General features: G+C 49.0%; 7 protein-coding genes across 7 annotated transcripts; 4 read left to right on the top strand and 3 right to left on the bottom strand.

Moving 5' to 3' along the window:
* Nucleotides 1-979: 979 nt before the first annotated feature.
* On the top strand, nucleotides 980-5,383 carry N7506_002899 (ankyrin repeat domain-containing protein; the record flags this gene model as incomplete). Its single annotated transcript, XM_056952194.1, has 5 exons — nucleotides 980-1,060; nucleotides 1,229-1,663; nucleotides 1,719-2,195; nucleotides 2,272-4,096; nucleotides 4,143-5,383. The coding sequence occupies 5 exons, from the start codon at nucleotides 980-982 to the stop codon at nucleotides 5,381-5,383; spliced, it is 4,059 nt and encodes a 1,352-aa protein (XP_056813886.1).
* Nucleotides 5,384-6,637: 1,254 nt separating this feature from the next.
* N7506_002898 (uncharacterized protein) lies at nucleotides 6,638-7,859 on the top strand (the record flags this gene model as incomplete). The annotated part of the gene is made up of 2 exons (XM_056952193.1): nucleotides 6,638-7,501; nucleotides 7,578-7,859. The coding sequence occupies 2 exons, from the start codon at nucleotides 6,638-6,640 to the stop codon at nucleotides 7,857-7,859; spliced, it is 1,146 nt and encodes a 381-aa protein (XP_056813885.1).
* A 1,355-nt stretch (nucleotides 7,860-9,214) lies between these two features.
* On the bottom strand, nucleotides 9,215-10,531 carry N7506_002897 (uncharacterized protein; the record flags this gene model as incomplete). The annotated part of the gene is made up of 1 exon (XM_056952192.1): nucleotides 9,215-10,531. The coding sequence occupies one exon, from the start codon at nucleotides 10,529-10,531 to the stop codon at nucleotides 9,215-9,217; it is 1,317 nt and encodes a 438-aa protein (XP_056813884.1).
* A 691-nt stretch (nucleotides 10,532-11,222) lies between these two features.
* On the bottom strand, nucleotides 11,223-14,492 carry N7506_002896 (uncharacterized protein; the record flags this gene model as incomplete). Its single annotated transcript, XM_056952191.1, has 7 exons — nucleotides 11,223-12,708; nucleotides 12,771-12,869; nucleotides 12,916-13,091; nucleotides 13,156-13,489; nucleotides 13,534-13,797; nucleotides 13,950-14,230; nucleotides 14,385-14,492. 7 exons carry the CDS (start codon nucleotides 14,490-14,492, stop codon nucleotides 11,223-11,225), a joined length of 2,748 nt encoding a protein of 915 aa, XP_056813883.1.
* A 657-nt stretch (nucleotides 14,493-15,149) lies between these two features.
* N7506_002895 (uncharacterized protein) lies at nucleotides 15,150-17,102 on the bottom strand (the record flags this gene model as incomplete). Its single annotated transcript, XM_056952190.1, has 1 exon — nucleotides 15,150-17,102. The coding sequence occupies one exon, from the start codon at nucleotides 17,100-17,102 to the stop codon at nucleotides 15,150-15,152; it is 1,953 nt and encodes a 650-aa protein (XP_056813882.1).
* A 305-nt stretch (nucleotides 17,103-17,407) lies between these two features.
* Nucleotides 17,408-18,794, top strand: N7506_002894 (COP9 signalosome complex subunit 6; the record flags this gene model as incomplete). The annotated part of the gene is made up of 4 exons (XM_056952189.1): nucleotides 17,408-17,783; nucleotides 17,845-18,188; nucleotides 18,229-18,304; nucleotides 18,364-18,794. 4 exons carry the CDS (start codon nucleotides 17,408-17,410, stop codon nucleotides 18,792-18,794), a joined length of 1,227 nt encoding a protein of 408 aa, XP_056813881.1.
* A 546-nt stretch (nucleotides 18,795-19,340) lies between these two features.
* On the top strand, nucleotides 19,341-19,916 carry N7506_002893 (GNAT family N-acetyltransferase; the record flags this gene model as incomplete). Its single annotated transcript, XM_056952188.1, has 2 exons — nucleotides 19,341-19,371; nucleotides 19,426-19,916. 2 exons carry the CDS (start codon nucleotides 19,341-19,343, stop codon nucleotides 19,914-19,916), a joined length of 522 nt encoding a protein of 173 aa, XP_056813880.1.
* Between the last annotated feature and the right edge of the window lie 249 nt (nucleotides 19,917-20,165).

Below are 20,165 nucleotides of genomic sequence, written 5' to 3'. Positions count from 1 at the left end.
TCCTATTTAGGCCGCCGCTTTAACGAGGGTGCTCAGGCTCAGGCTCAGGCTCTCAGATATCAGCTCGAGCTCAGAGTCATTGATGAGCCGATAACGGTCTTTAAAGGGGTTGCTATAAGAGTCATTATGATAGTTGTTACTCCTCCGTACTGTAGCAAGTGATATAGTATTGTTCCTTTTTTGGGGTTGAATAAGGCGAGGAATCCAGCGCAGTTTCACCAAAAAGGCAGGACCAAAAGGACACTTCTTTGCTGGAAATATATCACATGATCGAGGTCTTGGCGCGTGATGACATAATATCACAAAATCGGAAAAGTGGTGAAGTTGCCCAGTTTGTCACTAATGTCCAATGTTATGCATCAACTTGAGTCAATTTGGGTGAATTACCCCAGGAGATGACCACGGAGGCTGCTTTTGGATTACAAGGTGTGGAATCAGGCGCCTACCCTCCAGTGGTCCTGCTTCGGGGCTTCCAAAGCTTGAACCTTCGTATATGACCAGGAGTCCAGGACTGCTGCACATTGGGCACTCCAGAGTATTCAAGCAACACAATCTCAATTTTATAAGCTTCACCGATCAACGGGTGTTCTTGTAAGCGATCTCTCAAATCTGTTTACCCGAAGTCAATCTGGTATACCCCGTAGTGGAGCTTTGACGGCCGCAAACACAGGCAGCCACGATCTGCCACCTCAGCACTCGTTTGCTATGGCACGGTGCTATTGGTGTGCAGTGGTGGATCAGTTCTGCAACCCATGCCGAGGCTAGGATAGTTCCTCTGGGTTGTGGGCCCCATTGGCTGACTGGGCCACGGCTGAACAGAAAGGCGGATCGCGATCGTTCCTATGTGGAGATGATATACATATTTTACCACACTAGATGATGAAGGGGAAAATTTATCCGCGAGCTGAATTGTGCTTCCTTCTGAACAATTCATTTCCCCACGCCAAAGGCTCACCCCCGAAGGCACCTCGGGATCATTATGCGCAAGGCGTTGAGCAAGTTCAAGAGCAAGGCTCACTGGGGGCATACTCACGACCAAGAAAAGAACAAAGATGTGCTAGTTCGTCATCAAAATATCCTGCAGTAATACCAAAGGTTAGTATACTAATTTGTTTTGGTTCTGCCAAAGGTACAAACCCCTCCTGCGCCAGCTTCAGCTCCAGCCCCGGCAAAAACAACAGTGCAAGTGTCAGCGCCAGTGCCAGTACCACCCCCAACAACGGAACAGGCTCCTCCGGCCATAGAGTCTGAACATGCGCCCACGCCTGAAAAGTTACCTGCAGCCCCTGTCGAAGAAGCAGTGAACGACCGTGTCATTGCCGACGAAAAGCCCCAACCCGAGCCCATCGCCAGAGATCTTTGGCAGGATGCTCTGGCCCAATTATCCCCCTCCAGTCGGGAGACTTTGAAGAAGATGGGTCTGGACCAGATCAGATCAGTTTCTGCCGACTCCACAATCAAGGATCTGGCAGGTGTTGTGAACGACAGACAAGAAGAGTGCGAAAAGAAGTTCTGGAAAGTCTCCTTCGGCGGCGAAGACATTGTCCTGCGAGACTATACAAGCCGTATCATCGGCTGGTTAGAAAAAGCTGGAGACGTTGCCATTCAGTTTGCACCCACGCAGGCTAGTTTGGCTTGGGATATTGTGAAGAATTTCATGGAGGTGAGTGACCTTGACTCAAGACTATGGTCGAACCTTGCAAGCTTATCGATTTTAGATCCCCGTGGCTGAAGGCGCCCAAATGTGTGCGCTTCTTGGCACCACCGAGAAAGTCGTCCGCATTATCAGTCGCGGACAGGTATATGAGCAAGTCTACCTCTCGCAGACCCCTGGCACATCTCTGGGCGACCATCAGAGGAATCTCGAGTCCGGCTTGTTGAGGATCTATGCCACCGCGCTAGAGCTGTTAGCAGAGTCTGGAAAGCTCTTCTCACAGAATACCGCTAGACGTACTTTGGAGGCCATCATCAATCCTGGCAAGAGTGTTGGAGCCCTTGCAGAAATTGCAGAGCAGGAAGACGACCTTCTTCGCGATGTTCAAGTTTGTGAAACGAAGCGCAGCTCGGATTCTGACAAACGAGTGATTGGAATGCTGGAGACTTTCAACGATCCTATTTTCCGGATTGATAAAGGTGTCAACAAAGTTCTCAAGCACTTGGTTGACTCGACGTATCAAGATACTGGAGTGGATATCGTCTATTCGTTTTGGCAAGCACCACGATACCATCAGAGGCCAGCGAACACCGAACACAGGTGATTGGTTGCTGCAGCACGAGGACTTCCTTTCCTGGGAAACCCAAAAAGCCTCGGCACTCTTCTGGCTCCAAGGATCTGCTGGCACTGGAAAAACATACCTCACATCCAGTGTTGTTGAACGTGTTCGCACTATGCTCAGTGGATCGCTTGAAGTTGAGGGACTTGCGTACTTCTACTGCAACCGCAGCGAGTCACAACGCGGACGGTATGAACATATCCTCCAAAGCTTTGTTCGACAGCTATGCACCCCCGCGCAGAGGCCTGAAAAAATGCAGAGTAAAATCAAGAAAGCCTATGAAGTCGCTCGTGATAGGGGCACTGATTTCCAGCCGGAACAGTGTATGGAGCTCATCCAGGAATGTTTGGATGGATACGGAAGAACGACCCTCATCATTGACGCTATGGATGAATGCGACACACGCTCGCGATCCAAGATACTTAAAGGTCTGAACTCATTCCTGGTCAATTCCAAAAACCCAGTCAAGATCTTCATTTCAAGCCGACCGGATTCCGACATTAGGAACCGTCTCAAGGACAGCCCCACCATCGCTGTCTCCGCCAGCTCCAACCAACGCGATATAAAATTATACCTTGAAACCGAACTTGAAGAAATGGCGAACGACCGAACTTTCCTGAACACAGGTACGGTGAAACAGACCGCGGTTGAAAGGCTGCTCGAACGCTGCCAAGGGATGTTCCAATGGGCGGCTCTGCAAATCAAGCAGCTCATGGAATATCCCTCAAAGCTAAGTTTCATGAAGCGACTCGACGACCTCCCGGAAGGTATACAGGCGGCATATGATGAAGTTTGGGATTACATTGAAACCTTGGATGAGTCCGACAAGACATTCGCCAAGCGAGCCCTGCTATGGACCATGTCCACGCACAAGCCGTTTTCTAGCACCGAGCTCCTTTCGGCCATTCGTATTGACTCAAATGGCGACATGCTCCCGCTGGAGAATCAAATAGACGAACAAGGGCTTCTCTCCCTGTGCAAAAACTTCTTGACCATTGACACTCAATCTGATGTTTGGCGATTTACACATCTGTCAGTTGTCGAGTATCTGGAAACCAAAGAAGGATGGTCCCACCCAAAGGTTCATTACCATGCTGCCAGTGCCTGTCTTTCATATTTCATCAATACTTATGATCGTGACTTTGCTGAGTTGCCCCCTCAAACTTTCGATCTTGACACAGATAAAGCTGTGGAATCAAAAGACATCGTGGATGCAGACAAAGAAGTTGATCCTGCAGATCTGGAGGAATCGGACGACGGCTTTGGCAGATATCATCCCTTCCACATTTACATGAGACAATGCTGGATGCACCATGTCCGTGAAGCCGATGACACAAAGGACAAGAACCTCGCTACTCTCCTGAAGAAATTCCTTGGCTCCCCTGAGGAGAGCTCTTCGCAATACAGAAAGTGGTTCAATGTACTCTACAAGGATGGCTGGTTCTTTTTTAAAACCACACGAGATGCCACCTGGTTCTACGAGACGAGACACTTTGGAAGTGCAAGTGCTGGCGATGTCATCCATGACATCTTTGATGAAAAGTTCGCCATCTTCGGAGTGTGTCGTATGGGACTGGAGAACATCGCGTCTGAGTGGCTAGATGGTGCTAACTTTGACGTCTCTCGAGTGAATACCCGTGGGCACAGTCTGCTAGCCCTTGCTGTCATGGCTGGCTCAGTGCCGATCTGCAAGATGTTGGTTGGAAGTGGTGCAGATGTCAATCAGAGGCTTGAAACAAACAGGAGATTTGGAAGTGCGCTTCGGACCGCGGTATCCCTCAAGAACACCAATGTCGTTGATTACCGCCGACATCAACCTGCTGGTTGAGACAAAAAGTTCCGATCACAGCTCTCCATTGTCAGCCGCAGTCACAGAATGGGACATTGAGATGACTAAACTCCTCCTCCAAAAGGGGAGAGCCGATTTCAACATGGGCTACCCCGAAATCGAAAACTACAATATTCTCGTTAAAGCTTATAGACAAGATTGCAGGATGAGCGGTCTTGGGGAGACTAGTCTTGAGTTTGTCAAACTTATGTTGAAGGCCGGCGCTGATGTTAATACAACATTCGCCTCAGAGACAGAGAACAAAGGTCTGCTCCCTGAACTGATTGCTAGAGGTGACGTGGAGGGGGTGAAGTATCTTCTCGAGGAGACCGAGGATGATATCAAAAAGCGACATGGAGAGGACGGACTCTATCCTATCGAGATCGCAGTTGAAGACTTTAACGGAGAGACTGACCTCGAGGTTCTCCGTCTTTTGTGTGAAGCAGGAGCAGATGTCAATTCTTTCTCGTCCAACGGTAGACATGACAGCGTTCTTGCTGGAGCATGCTCGCCCCATCGTTATTTGGCAATGGACAATGGAAAGGAGAATCCCAAAGCTGTCGCTATTGTTCTGAATGCAGGAGCCGTTGTGGATACACAGCTTACGCATGGTGAATATGGCAGCGCACTTGCAGTGGCAGCAAAAGAATCTCAAGGGACTGAAATTTTGCAATTGTTGCTTGATGCCGGAGCAGACGTGAACATGCCACTGGAAAATGAATCATATGGCAGTGCTATCCTGGCAGCCCAAGAGGACGATTCGGACGACTACGAGAAAGGGATTCTGCAGGCTTTGGTCGACGGTGGTGCAACCAAAACCTCACACCATTCAACCGCAAGATATAGAAGTGCATTGATTGCAGCTTCATGTTTTGGCCAATATCAAGCTGTGGAATACTTGATAAACGCAGGCGTGGCTGTTGAAGATGAGCACTCTGGGGATTACACCACTGCAATTGAAGCCGCTGAAGCACCATTCTCAGAGGCCGACAAGGCTTGCATTGTCAGATTCTGCAAATACAACGAAGCCTCGGCCGAGGCACTTCTCGAAACATGGGGTAAGCAGAAGGGTGATGTCTTTGAACTTCTCAAAGAGGCTATGCCACCACCTGAAGTCATCGAGTATCGAAAATCAAACACTATTACCGGGACTTGCAGGACTTACACGACGGAGGCGGTCACTTGCTACAGCGAGATGCAAACCGCTACGTCCTCGGGAGTACCGTGTTTTAAAATCACTGTTGGACCCAAGCGCTTAAGAAGTGGTAAATACATTGTCTGAATTCTCGGTATAATCTTGGTTCGTCCAAGCTGTTACCTTTACATATCTAGTTGGCATGTCGTGACTCATGAACGCTAGGTGACAAAATCCTATTTCAAGTTTCCTTTTTCTCCTCCTGTTTCGCGTCTGAACAATTCACCACTTTCTGGAATGACTATGTGCCCCGTAGTACTCCATACGAATTTGGTTTCTAGTACGACTGTCAGCCGCCCAACGAATGAAGAATTGTTTCTTTGTGGTTTTTTAATTACTCCATTTCGAACCCTGATAATCATTCACTTCCTTTGTATAGCAAAAAATATTGGAGTTGTGATTTGAGCAGTACAGAACGAGTGTGAGCGGAAATGAATTGCCCCCGAGAGAAACAGGAGAAATTGGCCTCACTTAGTAAAGAATAGAGGCGAACCCCGACTGTTACGGCCAGGGCACAAACTGAAATGCCCAGTGGATGAGACAGAGCTGTCAAGTAAGGAAACACAGGGCATTCATCACAATGAGTCAAGATCAAGGAAAGCTTAGTCTTTGAATTCTCGCTGACTATTCAATGCGCATTAGAGAGTGGCACAATCATAATATTGGCTCTCTGCTCAGTGTTGTGAAATGAGTCGACTTGAAAGATGTGTGTCCAAAATGGAATGTCTTGACTTGCAATGGGAGCTTTGTTCTTCCCTCGTTACATGTGACCCGCGTTTTTCATTCACGCAACTTCATCTCCTTCATCTCCTTCATCACCCCTCTTGACTTTTCAACCTCTCTATTGACACTTCGTCTCGTCTATTGACACTTCGTCTCGTCTGTTGACACTTCGTCTCGTCTGTTGACACTTCGTCTCGTCTGTTGACACTTCGTCTCGTCTGTTGACACTTCGTCTCGTCTGTTCTCTCTTCATCTCCTCTGCTGACTCTTCGTCTCTTCTTTTGACTCTTCGTCTCTTCTATTGATTCTTCTTCGTCCCTTCTGTTGACACTTCATCTCCTCCGTTGACTTTCCATCTCCTCCTTTGACGCTTCATCTCCTCTGCTGGCACTTTGTGTCCTCTGTTGTCTTTTCATCTCACTCATGATCTTTATTTCAAACCACCTCTGCTATTGTCACCATCTGTGGCTGTATGCAGACACGTTTTTCGTCCATCACCCTTGAGCTTCTCCATCCATTCATCACCTTCGAGCTTCTTGAACTCATCCCATACTCCCAAGATCACAACAATCCTATCTCATCTGCCTGGCGACTGTCATCATTCTACATTCAGTCAACATGTTCGAGTGTGGATATTGTGAACTTGAGTTCAAAAGCCAGGAGGATGCAGAGTATCACATGGACCAAAACGAACATTGGTGGGATTGCGATTGGTGCGAGAAGACATTCCGAACTGAGACGGCCGCTAACGCCCATAAGGTGGCCAAGAACCACTTGGACTCTGAGTTTGAGTGCCTGAGATGCGAACGCGAGTTCAATTCCCAAAATGCTCTTGATCAGCATATGAACGCGTTGGGCCACTGGCCTCCTGCCTCCAAGCACAAATGTGAGACGTGCGACGAGGTGTTTGTTGAGAAAAGAACCGCGCGCGAACACATGGACTACTGGGAGCATTGGAAGGGTCCGAGATTTGAATGCCAGACTTGCGATCGAACTTTTAGCTCAGAGCAAGGTGCCGATCAGCACATGGATGATTTAGATCACTGGACGCCAACGGTCAAGTGCGAAACGTGCGATCACATGTTCTTTACTGAGGAGTCTGCGGAACAGCATATGCGGGCTAAGGGGCACCACAAATCGCTCCCTCACAAGAACCAACCTGTGGGTCAAGTCGAGCAGCCTCAAGCTAATAATGGCACGAAGAGCGAAGCCCAACCAGAAGGTCTCAAACAGACCGAAATCATGATAAGGGCGAAGAAAAATATTCAAAGCTCTACTATGATGTCCGAACAAGCTAGTGAGATGTTACAAAAGGCTACAGCAATGATGGAAAAGGCCACAGCCATCATGGAAGAGATCAAAAATCAGACTGCTCGGAGTGCTGATTATAAAGAGAAGAAGAACACTCTCTACCCCCCAGACGATGACAAGGATAGTCGTCAAGGAACTGTTTGCGAGAATACTAGTCAGCCAGACCAGGAGGTGAGTATTTTCGTATCGAATAGAAGTCCAAATCGTTCATTCATGTGCCTATTGACTAATGCTATGGCTCAAACAGTCCATGATGTTTCCATTGAATGGTGAGATGGGGATCCCTTGTCCCTTCTGCGACAAAGAATTGAGACACGAGAGCGCCTTAACCTACCACATTGACATTGGCGCATGTCCCATGGCTGCTGATTGCGTTCGCGAGGCGGTACGCCGCATTATCCACGGACTTGTTCCAGATGATGTCCTCCCAGCACATGAAGTCAAATCTTTGGATATTGATATGAGCAAGGAAAGTTACATCATCCGTGCCCAGAAGTCTGCCCCAAGGAACCTTGAAATTGGGCAATGAAGATGTGAGAGGGAAAGTTGACCGAGGGAAGAAGTGATGCTGCCAATGTTCGATTTTTTATGAGACACATGTGTTCATCACAGATTGTGATAGTTATGTTGAATTCAAGATTTAACTAATCTTTAAAGGGCTGAGCACCTGCTGTGACCTTGAGTTCTGCAGCTCAACACGACCAACAGAAGACTTTTAGAGAGGCTAGATAACAGAGGCCATGATATCTAGGGAAAGGATTAAAGGCGCCTTTTGATGATTCAGCTTTGAGTCACTCCCGAGGTCATAGACATGATGATGAGCACATGAAATATGAGCCTGTCATTGCATCTCCCATAAAGCCTCTTTGGAAGAGGGATGAAGGACTCAATAGTGAGCCAAAATTTCTTAACCAACTTAGTATCCATTTCCTCAACACCATTACTGTTCATGTCTCTTAATGAATATTTAAGAGAAATAAGAATGTCGCTGTAGATAGTTGCGGTAAAAAGAAGATATGAGTTTTAACAGGCCTTAATCACAAGGTGTAGATGTCTAGCGCTGGTTACTAAGCAGCAAACTTCCACAATAGGATGAGCCGAGCAGCCTATAAGTTGGAAATATATTCTCTCTGCTGGGTAATTTACCCCATAATACACCAACCCGACTCTCCAAAGTCTAGCAGCCTCATATCTTGAGTCACTTGAACTGTTCTCACCCTCTCCTAAACTGGTACGGAGAACTTCACTGCACTGACATATATTAAATACATCGTTAACTAGCAAACGAGAACCTTGGAAGGTGCCTGTGGAAATCGATATTCTCCAAAGGGTCCACTGTACCAACTAGCCCGTCGATCAATAGATCAAAGTGTCTGTGCGACAAGGTCTCCCCGGGGCCACCACAGTAGCTGACTCATCTGTTCTACTGCCTGCACAGTCCCTGTGCAATCTAGGAAAGGCAGGAACGTCCATATCGAGGTAAGTATGTTAATCCTCGCCTGACCTGTCTTATTGATTCTAAAGACAATGTGATTCCAGGTTATCTGACCACAGTGCAAAAGTGCAAAAGTTTTAGCTTCTTGCCATCTCTTTGTGCTTAGTCTTGGCTGCCAAGTCATGTGATTCATGGATTGTCCCGTCAATTTACAAGTCAATGAATGATAATGATCCATTGAGATCGCACCAGGGCCCGAAGAAAGAGATGCGTAAGAAGATCTTGCTACCTTGATGTCAATGCGGCATTTTCTCATGGTTGGTAGAGCTACATGTGGTATGTTATGGACTCGATCTATACTTTAGATACTACACAAAATAGAGAGACCATCTTCGGGTTCTGGAGATCTTATGTGATTATTCAAGTTGTCTAATTTTATAGTCAATTTTTTAGTAGTCCTCTGGGGCTTCAATCTTCAACAAAATGCCTCTAGCTTCGCACTCCAGTTCGAGGCTTCTCAGAGCATCCGCAGGCACATCTTCGTCTTCTAAATCAAGGCGCAAAACCAGCTCTTCAAGATTTTCGCAACTGCCCTGGTGGACTAGATCTGATAGCTCTGACATCAACTGTACTTGATCATCAGTAGCCATCAAATCTATGATTTCAAGACGCTTGAGAGACACTGGTAAGATTTCAACCAGCGGCTGTGTGTCCTTCAAATGAGAATGCCGAACCAAGATATCTTCCAAGACAACAAAATCCCTGAATGTGCCAAACGGAGCATCATGGATATCACCATCTTCCAATTGATCTCTATACCATTCACCATAGCAGATGCGGAGAGATTTGAGAGTCGCAGCGGATGGGAGCAACAAAGCGCGATAGAGCGATGCATCAAATTTCTCATTGTCGCATATCTCATATTCATCTGCTTGTACCTCAATCTTGATGGATACACGCTCGAGTTTCGTGCATGTGATAAGCCAATCCACCATACCTCGACACCAGTAGGCCTCGTCGACGATAATTTCACGAACTTGGCTTGAGCGATAGCTCTCATCAAGCATCTGATTCTCATCGTCTCTTCTTTCACCAATGGCAGAACAGTATATTCTACGAACATTAGGAAAATAGAAGAAAGGTGTGAGGAAGCCTGAGTCAATCCATGAGGCCCCCCACGCAACATTTCCTAAAACTTCTTGTAAATTTGGAAATAAGGGAGTTTTGTGAAATGGGTGTTGTCGGATTGCAGCTTTGTGTAAGATAGTCGACATTAACTCGGTGTTCTCGTGTTGGAATTCGATTGTTTGAAGGTGATTCGTCCGAAGGAGTAATAGCCCCAGCCATGCTTCTCCACAGAGATACTCGAATGAAAGATGCTCTTCCCATTCATTCCTCATATCCTCTTCTTCTGGAGTAAACATCTCATTTAGTGCATCCTGGATGAATGATGCGAGATCTGTATCCTCTTTCAATTTATTTATCGCGACCTCATCAAGTTTTTGCTGGTCACAAGCCGACCAGCACATCTCCAGTCGACGAACTTGACTGGCGAGTTCTGGTTGACGCCATAGTCGCATGATAAAGCGAATAAATTCGGCAGACATAGGGTAGGCCGCTGTGATGGAATGGTAAATCATCGGTTGGAAGACATTGTAGAAGCTTCGGCAGCATAGACTCAGCATGTGCAAGGTGCTCTGTGAGTCGGAACTTCTCTGGACGTGCTCGCCGATGAGAACAAGCAGTTCTAGAGGCAAGCGTTCCATAATGAAGAGTGAGGATTTGCAAGGTTTCCCCTCGGACCAAGAGCACCCTGGACACTGTAAGTACTTTTATATATACTGCTCCACAGCGGTCAGCGGGAAAGGTTAGCTTCGTGGATATCTGATCTCAGAAATTCGGAATTTAGGCAGGTGTCTCACTGCGGCAATTTGACTGCAGGCAGAAAATTCCAAGGTTTGGCGGTCTTGGCCAGCTAGTAAGATCAGGTCGCTCGGAGGCGTACTCAATTTTCCTCTGAGAGCAAAAGGCGGCAAGAGATAAGCACCAAAAAGGGATGGGAAAGGTCTCGAGTGGCAGACATTATCCGGTACATATGGGGGGGGGGCTAGAAAGCTTCCAGCGCACACAGGTTGTGTAGCTAAAGACACCATGATGGCCACTAATAGGCACTGTAGCCCTCTCGCCGACGGGTGCCGAGGTTAACCATACAGCCTAACTACTAGATACGAATAAAGTAAGAAAGTCTGTGATAACTCACCCAAGAGCCTTGGAAGAGTCAAGGATAGATGGCATAGTTCCAACGATACTAGAATCCGCTTCGCCTTGTGTCTGTGATATTGCAACTATCGTTTACGTCGGACGTTTCATACAATAAACCCCAAGCACATGCCTCTCACATGCGTTCGACATCTCATTATCTACTTGAAGGCTAATTTAATAACATATGGAGACCCATCACCAAGTCTCTTGTTTATACCGACCAATCTTCTCCATCTTGATAAGATACTCCTCAGCCTGGGCGCGAGTAAACGGCTGCCCAGGCACAGGAGACCCTCCATGCTGGAACGCCTCAATAAGAGCCTCGCGAACAGCCTGAGGCATTTTCCCCGAGGAACCGCAGATATAAACAGACCCCTGCATATCATGAAGCAGACAGAAGAAAAGCGTAAAGTTCTCCCGTACAGTATCCTGAACATAGACCTTACGCTGCTGGTCCCGCGAGAAAGCAGTCAGGACCTGCAGCGGGATGAGTTTAGCAAGCTCAGTCCATTCCTCCTCGAAGAAGAAATCCGATTCGCGATTCCTGCCACCATAGAGGAGAATCGTCGGGCCAACCGGAGGATTGACGCCTGGGTTTTGCTCACGGTAGGCCTGGACCAGAGCCGCCTTTTCCCAAAGCATGGATCTCAATGGCGCAATTCCAGTACCTGGTCCAATGAGCACTGTTGCTGCGGTGAGTTGCTGGACAGAGGAATTGAGGCCACCCGGCTGGAGCTGCACTTGCAAAGTGCTGCCTGGTCGGAGCACTGAGAGATATTTCGTACAAACGCCTTCGCGGATCCGCTTGATCACGGTCTGGTATTTGACAATGGCGATGAGGAGCTCGAATTGTGTTTTGCCGTCTGCTGTTTGCTTGCGCTTGCCGCCGCTGGCGATGCTGAACTGACGGGCACGCATGACGGGAAGTACGGAGATGGCATGCTGCCATGGGATCTTGACTGTGTCGAATTCGTGCAGGATCTCCAGGATACTGCGACGGGGGCGGGTTGTGTAGTCCCATAGTTCGTCTAGGTACTCTGGGTTGGTGAATTCTAGTAAGCGCTCTTTGTGCATTTCATCAGATGTGTAATGTGCAATTGTCGAGAAGAAGGACCTGCGGGGTATTCCTCTGAGATCCAAGTAATCTACCAAGAGGGCGCGTAAGGTGAGGTTGGGATATGAGTCGAGGCTGGGGATGGGTGGAGGAGACGCTGTGTCTCCGGTTGAGACAAGGGAGATGGGTCGATCGGCCTGGTCGTGCCATCCCATCAAGTCGATCAAAACCTGCGCATCGGCTGGAGAGCCTTTTGGTGTAATGGCGATCATGTCTCCAGGGACGTACGAGACCGAATCTGGGACGGTCAATGTCACACGGCGCACATCTTGCCAATGTTTTTTCGGAGTCACCCTTTGGTTTCCTGTCAAGGTTGCTGGCAATGTGTGAGGGATGGGACGAAGATCATGGTCGAGGTTGTGTAGGCCTGGATATTCATCTGAAGGAGCTTCGGGACTGTTTTTGTGTGGCTCTTGGACGGGACCACTGTCTTCTCCTGGCTGCAGTGTCCATTTTGGAGGAAGTTGTTCGTCGTCTGGAATTGGATGTTGTCCGGCAGGGAGCGGGTGTCTGTCGAGTAAGTGCTTTCGGAAATCCGTCATCCATGGTAAAAATGTTCCCTCTAGTCTGCGCACAAAACAGTGTCAGTAAAATCCAATCCTACTGGCGGTGCAGGTAAGATAACTGACCCTTCTGGATGCTGCTGATCAGCTTCACCCGTAGGATAAATTTCATTCGCGCCCAGCTGCAGCAGGCGCTTATAGAGCTTTCTGATCGCCCAATTGAACCTGAGACAGTCAGCCAGAAGATCTCACAAATAGCCAGGCAACACACTTGGGATACGAGCTATCTCCCAGCCCAAAACACGCAAAGTTGACACCGCTCAAGAATGTCGGCGGCAGCTTCTTCAACAAGAGCGACTTCCAGAACAAGCGCGCGTTTGCTGGCAAATCGCCCTGTCCAGTCGTTGACGCGACGAAAAGAGTCAACGTGTAAGATGAAAGTACTTCCTGTGTTCTATCAGGACTGCGCTATGTGTGCACGCACGCGCGTGCTTATGGGATATCGTCATACCGGCTTGCATTGATTCAATTCGGATACATGCGTTGTGAAGCGAAGCCGCTCGGCCAAGGCGCCTAATTCCTCGGCCACTTCCTGGGCATTGCCAGTTTCAGATCCATATAGTACGAGGACTGACTGCTCTAGGCGCCTCGGACTGGCGTCTCCCATCCTGCGAGTTGATGTTGAACTTTTGCTATCGCCCGCACTTGCCCCTCCACCCAAATTATATCTGCTGACGTCATCCCCGAGATCGGCGTTGGAGTATACGGCGGCATTTAGTCTACAGGTGCAGCGGAGAGGGATATACATGTTGATCTTTATATTCATTGCATTGCGGGCAGAAAGGCTGGAATTGAAAGGAAAACTGGGTATCGTGAGTCTGCATTTTACATGTCATCGTCGCCGCCGCCGCCATCTTCATCGCCCATATCATCGTCTCCACCATCGAAGTACTGTTCTGCATTGTAATCACCGCCCATATCATCGTCGTCATCGGAGAAGTCATCGTCCATGGAGTCCTCCGCCTGTTCCTCATCCTCGTCGAGCAACTCGGCTTCCTCCCCGTCTGCCTCGCCCTCCTCCCCCGTCGTCATCATCCCCGCCAGCCTTGCGCTTCGAAGGGCCTGCTTCATCTTCCTCGTCCTCGAAGCCGCGCTTCATACCAGCAGCTGATGTCTGTGCTTGGTAACCATCCAATGAGGCGTCAGGTCGGAAGTTGGGCTGGAGTGTCTGCCATAAGTCGCGGGGGAAGAATTTCAGATCTGTTCATTCCACGTTCCCCGTGTTAATCGCCTGTCGTCATATACCCTTGTACTACCCTCAGCCTCGTGAGCAACTTACAATAGGTCTGTCCGGTGATCTTGGGGAGGGTGCGGCGCTTCCTCTGGTAGCGGCCGGAGTATGTGGGCATGCCGTGGAAAGGATCGAAGTTCGCGCGCGCCGCGCTACCCTTCTTAGCGTTCGAGGAAGAGGCGTCGAGCACGGAGTAGAAGGGGCCATCGTGGAATCTTTCGCGTAGCCCTCGGTAGTAATCCACCTGGGTCTGCTCGGCGGGGCTCAACTTCCGCGCAAAGGGAACGGTGTATTTCTGTTTGTAAGGATAATTAGGCTTTCTGGGTTCCTTTTTTGCCGCGGGCTCTGCAGGATTCTCTGAATTCTCTGGCTTCTCGGGTTCTGCCATGGAGAGGATTGGAGAGAGAGGAGAGAATTGGCTGGTGACCCAGGCCAAGAAGCAAACATACAGGGTACAGAGGGGTAGGAGCTGTGTCGGGCTCACCACCAGGGTCGGCGTCCCAAGTAATTTCCGAGCCAGGGGGCTTCTTTCCCTTTGGTGCCCCGCGACGTGACATCCTTTTTTATATAAGTCAATGCGCTGTGTCAATATGATGTTAGCTGAAGGTGACGATGACTCCGGAAAATTATAATTCTTCACCGCTCACCGGAAACGCACTAGATCTGGCAGAATCTCCCCGCGCTAAGATCAAACGTGCCGATCCCGGAAAAACACTGGGGCATTTGTATAAAACAGACAGAAGCAAAGAAAGGACAAACAAGAATTAGAAAAAAAAAAAGGATAACGAATTTAGCTGGACATCGGGACTAGGATTCGAACCCAGTACTTCGGGAAGGAAACTGACCCAACAGATGGAGAGGATTGGGCCCTTTGGGATTAAGCTGGTGCTAAATCAGGACATGCGACACCTCACCCAGCTGGTATTTATTATGCCAGGGAGCCCTTATTTGGTCTTTTGACTGACACTCCTGACCAGTACTTCCATTTGTATGTATCACTCTTAGCTAGGGATGTACCCTTACTGGCCAACGACCTCGGGCTTAATACAACTAAGCACAATACATCAAGGACCCAGTCGGTAATGTGGAATAAAGAGGTATTGGGTTGCACAAGATACTCTTGTTTGGATAGCGCTCACAGATTCATTGAGTTGATCTCATTCATACATTGGACTCCAAAATTCCTGCTTACCAAAAAAAAAAGAACAGTAGACTTAAAGTCCAGCAGTCAACACTTGAGTGCCGGAACTTTGAACAGGGCCCCATGGACCCTCGTTCACACGCTTTTGCAAGGCGCCAACGATATCATCGAATCCGTCTGGACGTCCATCCGATTCTTGCAGCCGGTTGAGCAACGAGACGAGAACATCATGCTTAGCAGTGGCTACTTTCCAAACAACTCCATGGGCATCAGATGCGCCGCCCCCAACAAAGTCGGCGTATGTCTTGGGAGGTTTGAAAAGATATGGGAGAAGGGTAGTCAAAGCAGGTGGGGTGAGTATTGACCATGCACCCGAAGAAGGCAATAATCCAATATTTGCTGGAGAGACTCGACTCAGCTCCTCCTCGGATGGCAGCTGGAATCGTGACGCGTGGGGGTGAGGGGAGGCTGAGGTCAACGGCTGCCAGTTCGCAGTAGCAATGGCCCGCATCAATGTGTGAGCCGACAAAGCGACGTCTGGCATGACTAGAACCTCGGAAGCGCTGACGACATCGTCCCAAAAATTGGGGTGTTGGTTGAGATATTGAAAGTAAAGAATGCGTGCTGCAGCAGCTTCATGGTCCCAATCAGTTGGTGTCTGGCCAGATGTATTCAGGTCCATTGACTGGGACAAATTGGTTCGCTCTGGTCCGTGGAATATGCGCGCGAGCACATCGAGAACTTGGGCATTTGCAGGATTGGTGGGGATTGCCAGTAGAGGATTGGCGCCGTGTTTGCCTGCTTCTACGAGAAGAGGTCGGGGGAGTGAGGCCAGAATAGCCAGGTCATCCGAAGGGACTCCTTCGCGTGATGAATATTGGAGAGCGGGAATGGCGAGGGATCTGTTGATGCGAGATATAATTCCATCGACTAGCGAATTTGGGCTTCGCAGTAGGTGGTTTGGATAAAGCTCAGCATACCGAGCGACATATGCCACAATTGAACGGGACATATAAATGAGATCCACTGGATCTAGCCGTGACCCATCTAGATAGTCTGTCAACACTTTGGAGTGCACCTTGTGTTCAATCAGGAATTCGAGAGCAGGGGATGCAAAGGTCGAAGTGGACTGCACATGACTTCGAGCGACGAGACCAGGCGCGTCTATCTCCAGCAAGTCACGGTAAAATTGAAGCAGCAAGTTCTGCATCAGGCCATCTTTCTCCTCAACCATCTCATTCGTTGCGAAATGTAGCAGACTGGTGCTTCGGTATTTGGTTTCGATATCCGGAATCTGAGATGTTGAAATGATGTCCCAACGTATCTTTGCGGCCCTCACCAGAAGAACAAATAGCCTTGCCTGAGCTTGGGTACGTTGGTATTTTGATAGGCTAAGGGCTGAATCGGTCTGAAGGCTGCAAATTCTGAAAAACGAGCCATAGACGTCCTTATCGGTAAAGACCCTCCTCCACAAAAGGCCTTGACCTACATGACTTCCTTCCAGAGCATGACCATTGTCTTCATTCTCAAGGTTGGTAGCCGCATCGACCTTCAAAAGTTCCCACAGCGTGTTTGACGCAGCGTCTGCGACTTCTCCTGAGGCGTTCAGCAAAGATGTTTCCACAAGAGCAGCTACTAAAGTCGAGTCTCCGGCGACAATAGCAGCTTCACTGGAGGTCTGTGCAGCTTTAGACAACAGTGAAAGGGCGAGAAGATTGACCGGTGGCGAGGGGGCCTGGAGGCCAGCGAGAAGATTGATAGGCGGCTCAATGGATTGAAGATCAGTGAAGGTGAAGGAGGCAGTTGCCTGGATGGCAAGAGTGGTTATAGGCGTGGGATCCTCTTGTAAGACGGCCAAGAGAGCTGGGATTTGCGATAGTAGGGTGATAGGAACCACTGGATCTGTTGAGTCGGACAGTTGTAGTTTGAGGGTTTCGATAAGAGGGATGTTCAAGGCTGTGGATGGGCTGTCCAGGACTTGAGCCAGATGAGTTTTAACCTCCTCGAAAGTAGAAGGGATCCCCATGACGAGAGAGTGGGATTTGCAGAGAGTGAGCTTTGGGGGAGTAGATATTGAAGGGCGTGGAGAAAGTTGAGAGGGAGGGAGGTAGACGGGAGAGCGAGGGAGGGTGTCGAGAGGGAGACTGTTGAGCTAGAAAGAGAGAGATGTTTCTTGCGAGAAAGTCGTCCACAGTCTTTTCTTCTCTTTCCCCCAAAAAGTCGACAAATTTCACAGAATCAACAGAAGAAGTCCACCTTCTCTGCGGACCGCGGGGAAAGCTCAAAGCACATCGGCCCCACCTGCGATCGCCTGAGGCAGAAGAAGCAAACATGCCAAACATGACCGCATCAATCCGACCAGTCATTGGCCCACGAAGGCCCGTCTACTGGTCGATTGTCTACAATAAGTTTCTCCCTACTCCTTCTCCGCCTCCAGTCATGAATCCTACCCGATCTCTGGTGTCACAGAAGTCATCCGACTCCGGGCTTCACATCCAGCTCCACCCGCTCGTCCTGCTCACCGTCTCCGACCAAATCACTCGACACCTTGCGCGGCAGCACACCGAGCCCGTGCTTGGCGGCCTTCTAGGCCAGCAAAATGGAAGAGAGATAACCCTGGAGCATGCATTCGAATGCCCAGTGACGATCAATGAGCACAATGAAATCATCATGGTCGCATCTTGGTTCGAAGAGCGCTTGCAGCAACGTACGTGGACCTGGACCCCCCCTCACCAGACTAAACAAGAGCTGAACTGATCACTTTACAGTCAAGGATGTGCACAAGAGCCCGGCCCTTGAGCTGGTCGGGTGGTGGGCAATCGCTCCGCCAAGTGGGCCGACAGGCGCCTACCTCCCTCTCCACCAACAGATCCTCCGAGACTACAATGAATCAGCTGTCTTCCTCGGTTTCCACCCACAAGACCAAGCATCGGCCTCGAATGGCGCAAAGCTACCCCTCGGCATTTTCGAGAGTGTCTACGAAGCCGAGACTACCCCCGACGCAAAAGACATGCAGGTTGATGGCGAAGAAGGGAAGCTGAGCATCAAGTTCCGTGAATTACCATACTCAGTGGAGACGGGAGAATCAGAGATGATCGGCATTGACACCATTGTTCAAACGTCTGGCACTGCTTCTCTAAACGCAATCCAAGAACCGACCAAACGCGCACATGCAAAAAAAAGACAAGCAGCGCTCCGAGACCGAGCTCTCTCAGGCGGACGAAGAATGTAAGTCCTCTCTCAAAACATTTGTCATTCTTCAAAGATGCTAACTGGTTTTCTCACAGTGGTTGCAAACCTTACCACCCGCTTGAACGCAGTGCGCACACTCGAGTCCCGCATTTCGCTCATCAAATCATATCTCTCCAGCCTGGCACATGCAGGACTTGGATTACAAGACTCCGAAGATGACAAGCATACCAAGTTGTCCCACCCCATTGTTCGCGATGTGAATTCCCTCCTCTCACACCTATCCATCCTGTCACCAGCGGAGCAAAGCTCTTTTACCACCGAGGTGATCTCCCAAAGCAACGACGTGCAACTGATCTCTTTGCTCGGTCAGCTCGGCGAAAGCGTCAAGAGCATGCGAGAACTCGGCCGCCAAACTGCTATCATACAAGCGAGCAGCAAGGCAGCTAAATCACGTCTGGAATACCGCATTGGTATGCAGATGGGTGGCGAGGACCGCATTCCCGGTTCAATGCCGGGTCCGTACTAATGGGATGAGCTTTGTCCTGTTTTCGCTTCCACGACGATTATGAATTACACTGTCTCAAGCACGCGCTGCCAACGCTTGGGTCTATGCTTCCACTTTTCCTGTTTCATGACTGGAAGATGCTCGTAACGAGATAACGAACTTCGAAATGCAATATTCTAAGGATTCAGATGTTCCCAAACTTCTCAAAGGTGTCTAAATCGTATGTAGACGCTCAGCTGGCGAATCAGAAACAAAAGGGCACATCGTGACCAGCTCTCTAATGTGGTGCTAAAGCGCTACAGTATTCCTTACAAATGTCACGGCTACAGGCTGAAGAGAAAAAAATATCCGCCGAATGAATTTACGAACCTACAAATGGAAGGGCTTTGATATTCGAGGCTTTGTTCAATGGCTGTGCGAAAACGACAAACTCTCTTTGAGAAACATGCACGCCCTTCATTCGACATACGCCCCCGCAAATCGCATCCCGCCCTAACCTCGACTATATAACAATAGCACCTGAGTAAGAAATCCATCCAAGACCCTCTCATCAATCAACCTTAAACAATGGCGACCATACGACCTGCTGTACGTGAAGGTAAGTAGCCAGACCCATCGTCAATAATCATACTCTGAATCAAATATACTCTAGATGTACCTCTTCTACTGAAAATGATGCAAGCAACTGCCTCAGAGCAAAACGTCGCGCAAGCCGTTACAGCAACCGAAGCCGATCTCCTAATTGCGCTTGGCTTTGATCAGCTGCATGCCAATGACGCCGGCAATCCAATTGCTACACATAATGCAAAAGCCTTACTTGTTGAAGCCCCAGAAGGCGAGGTCGCCGGAATGGCTTTCTACTTTACCACGTTTGTTGCGTGGGCTGCGAAGTCCGGGCTCTGCCTTGAGGACCTCTATGTTCTTCCGGAGTATCGTTGCAGAGGATATGCAAGGCTTTTGGTGCAGGGGGTTGCGAAGAAAGCTCAAGAACTTGGTTGCGCGAGGGTTGAATGGCTTTGTTATAAACGGAACGAGCGTGCTTTGAGATTCTACCGTAGTGTCGGTGCGAAGGAGATGGATGCTTTGACGTTTTTGAGGCTTGATGGGGATGCGATGAGTGATTTTGCGAATGAGACTTCCTAGTGTCAATGAATGAGATCCATGGATATCTAGAAGACCACAAAAAGGGTTGCTTGATACACTCACTGTTCGAAAGAAGCGAGGACGGGCAGTGTAAAGGAAATAGTTTTATTCTGAGAATGCAAAAGGCTTATAATCGGCTTGAATTCAAGAAAATGCATGTTGATAGGTTGCTGTGTCAAAGAAGTGGTAATAGTAGTATACAAGAAGTTTAATCCGGCAGTGATGCAAAGCAAGTATGCAAGGGTGAGT

The sequence above is a fragment of the Penicillium brevicompactum genome (assembly GCF_028827555.1).
Source record: "Penicillium brevicompactum strain IBT 35665 chromosome Unknown utg000002l_segment0_segment0, whole genome shotgun sequence".
Classification (NCBI taxonomy): Eukaryota; Fungi; Ascomycota; class Eurotiomycetes; order Eurotiales; family Aspergillaceae; genus Penicillium; species Penicillium brevicompactum.
Note: the sequence above shows the minus strand (reverse complement) of the source record. Positions and strands in the feature narration are given on the sequence as shown.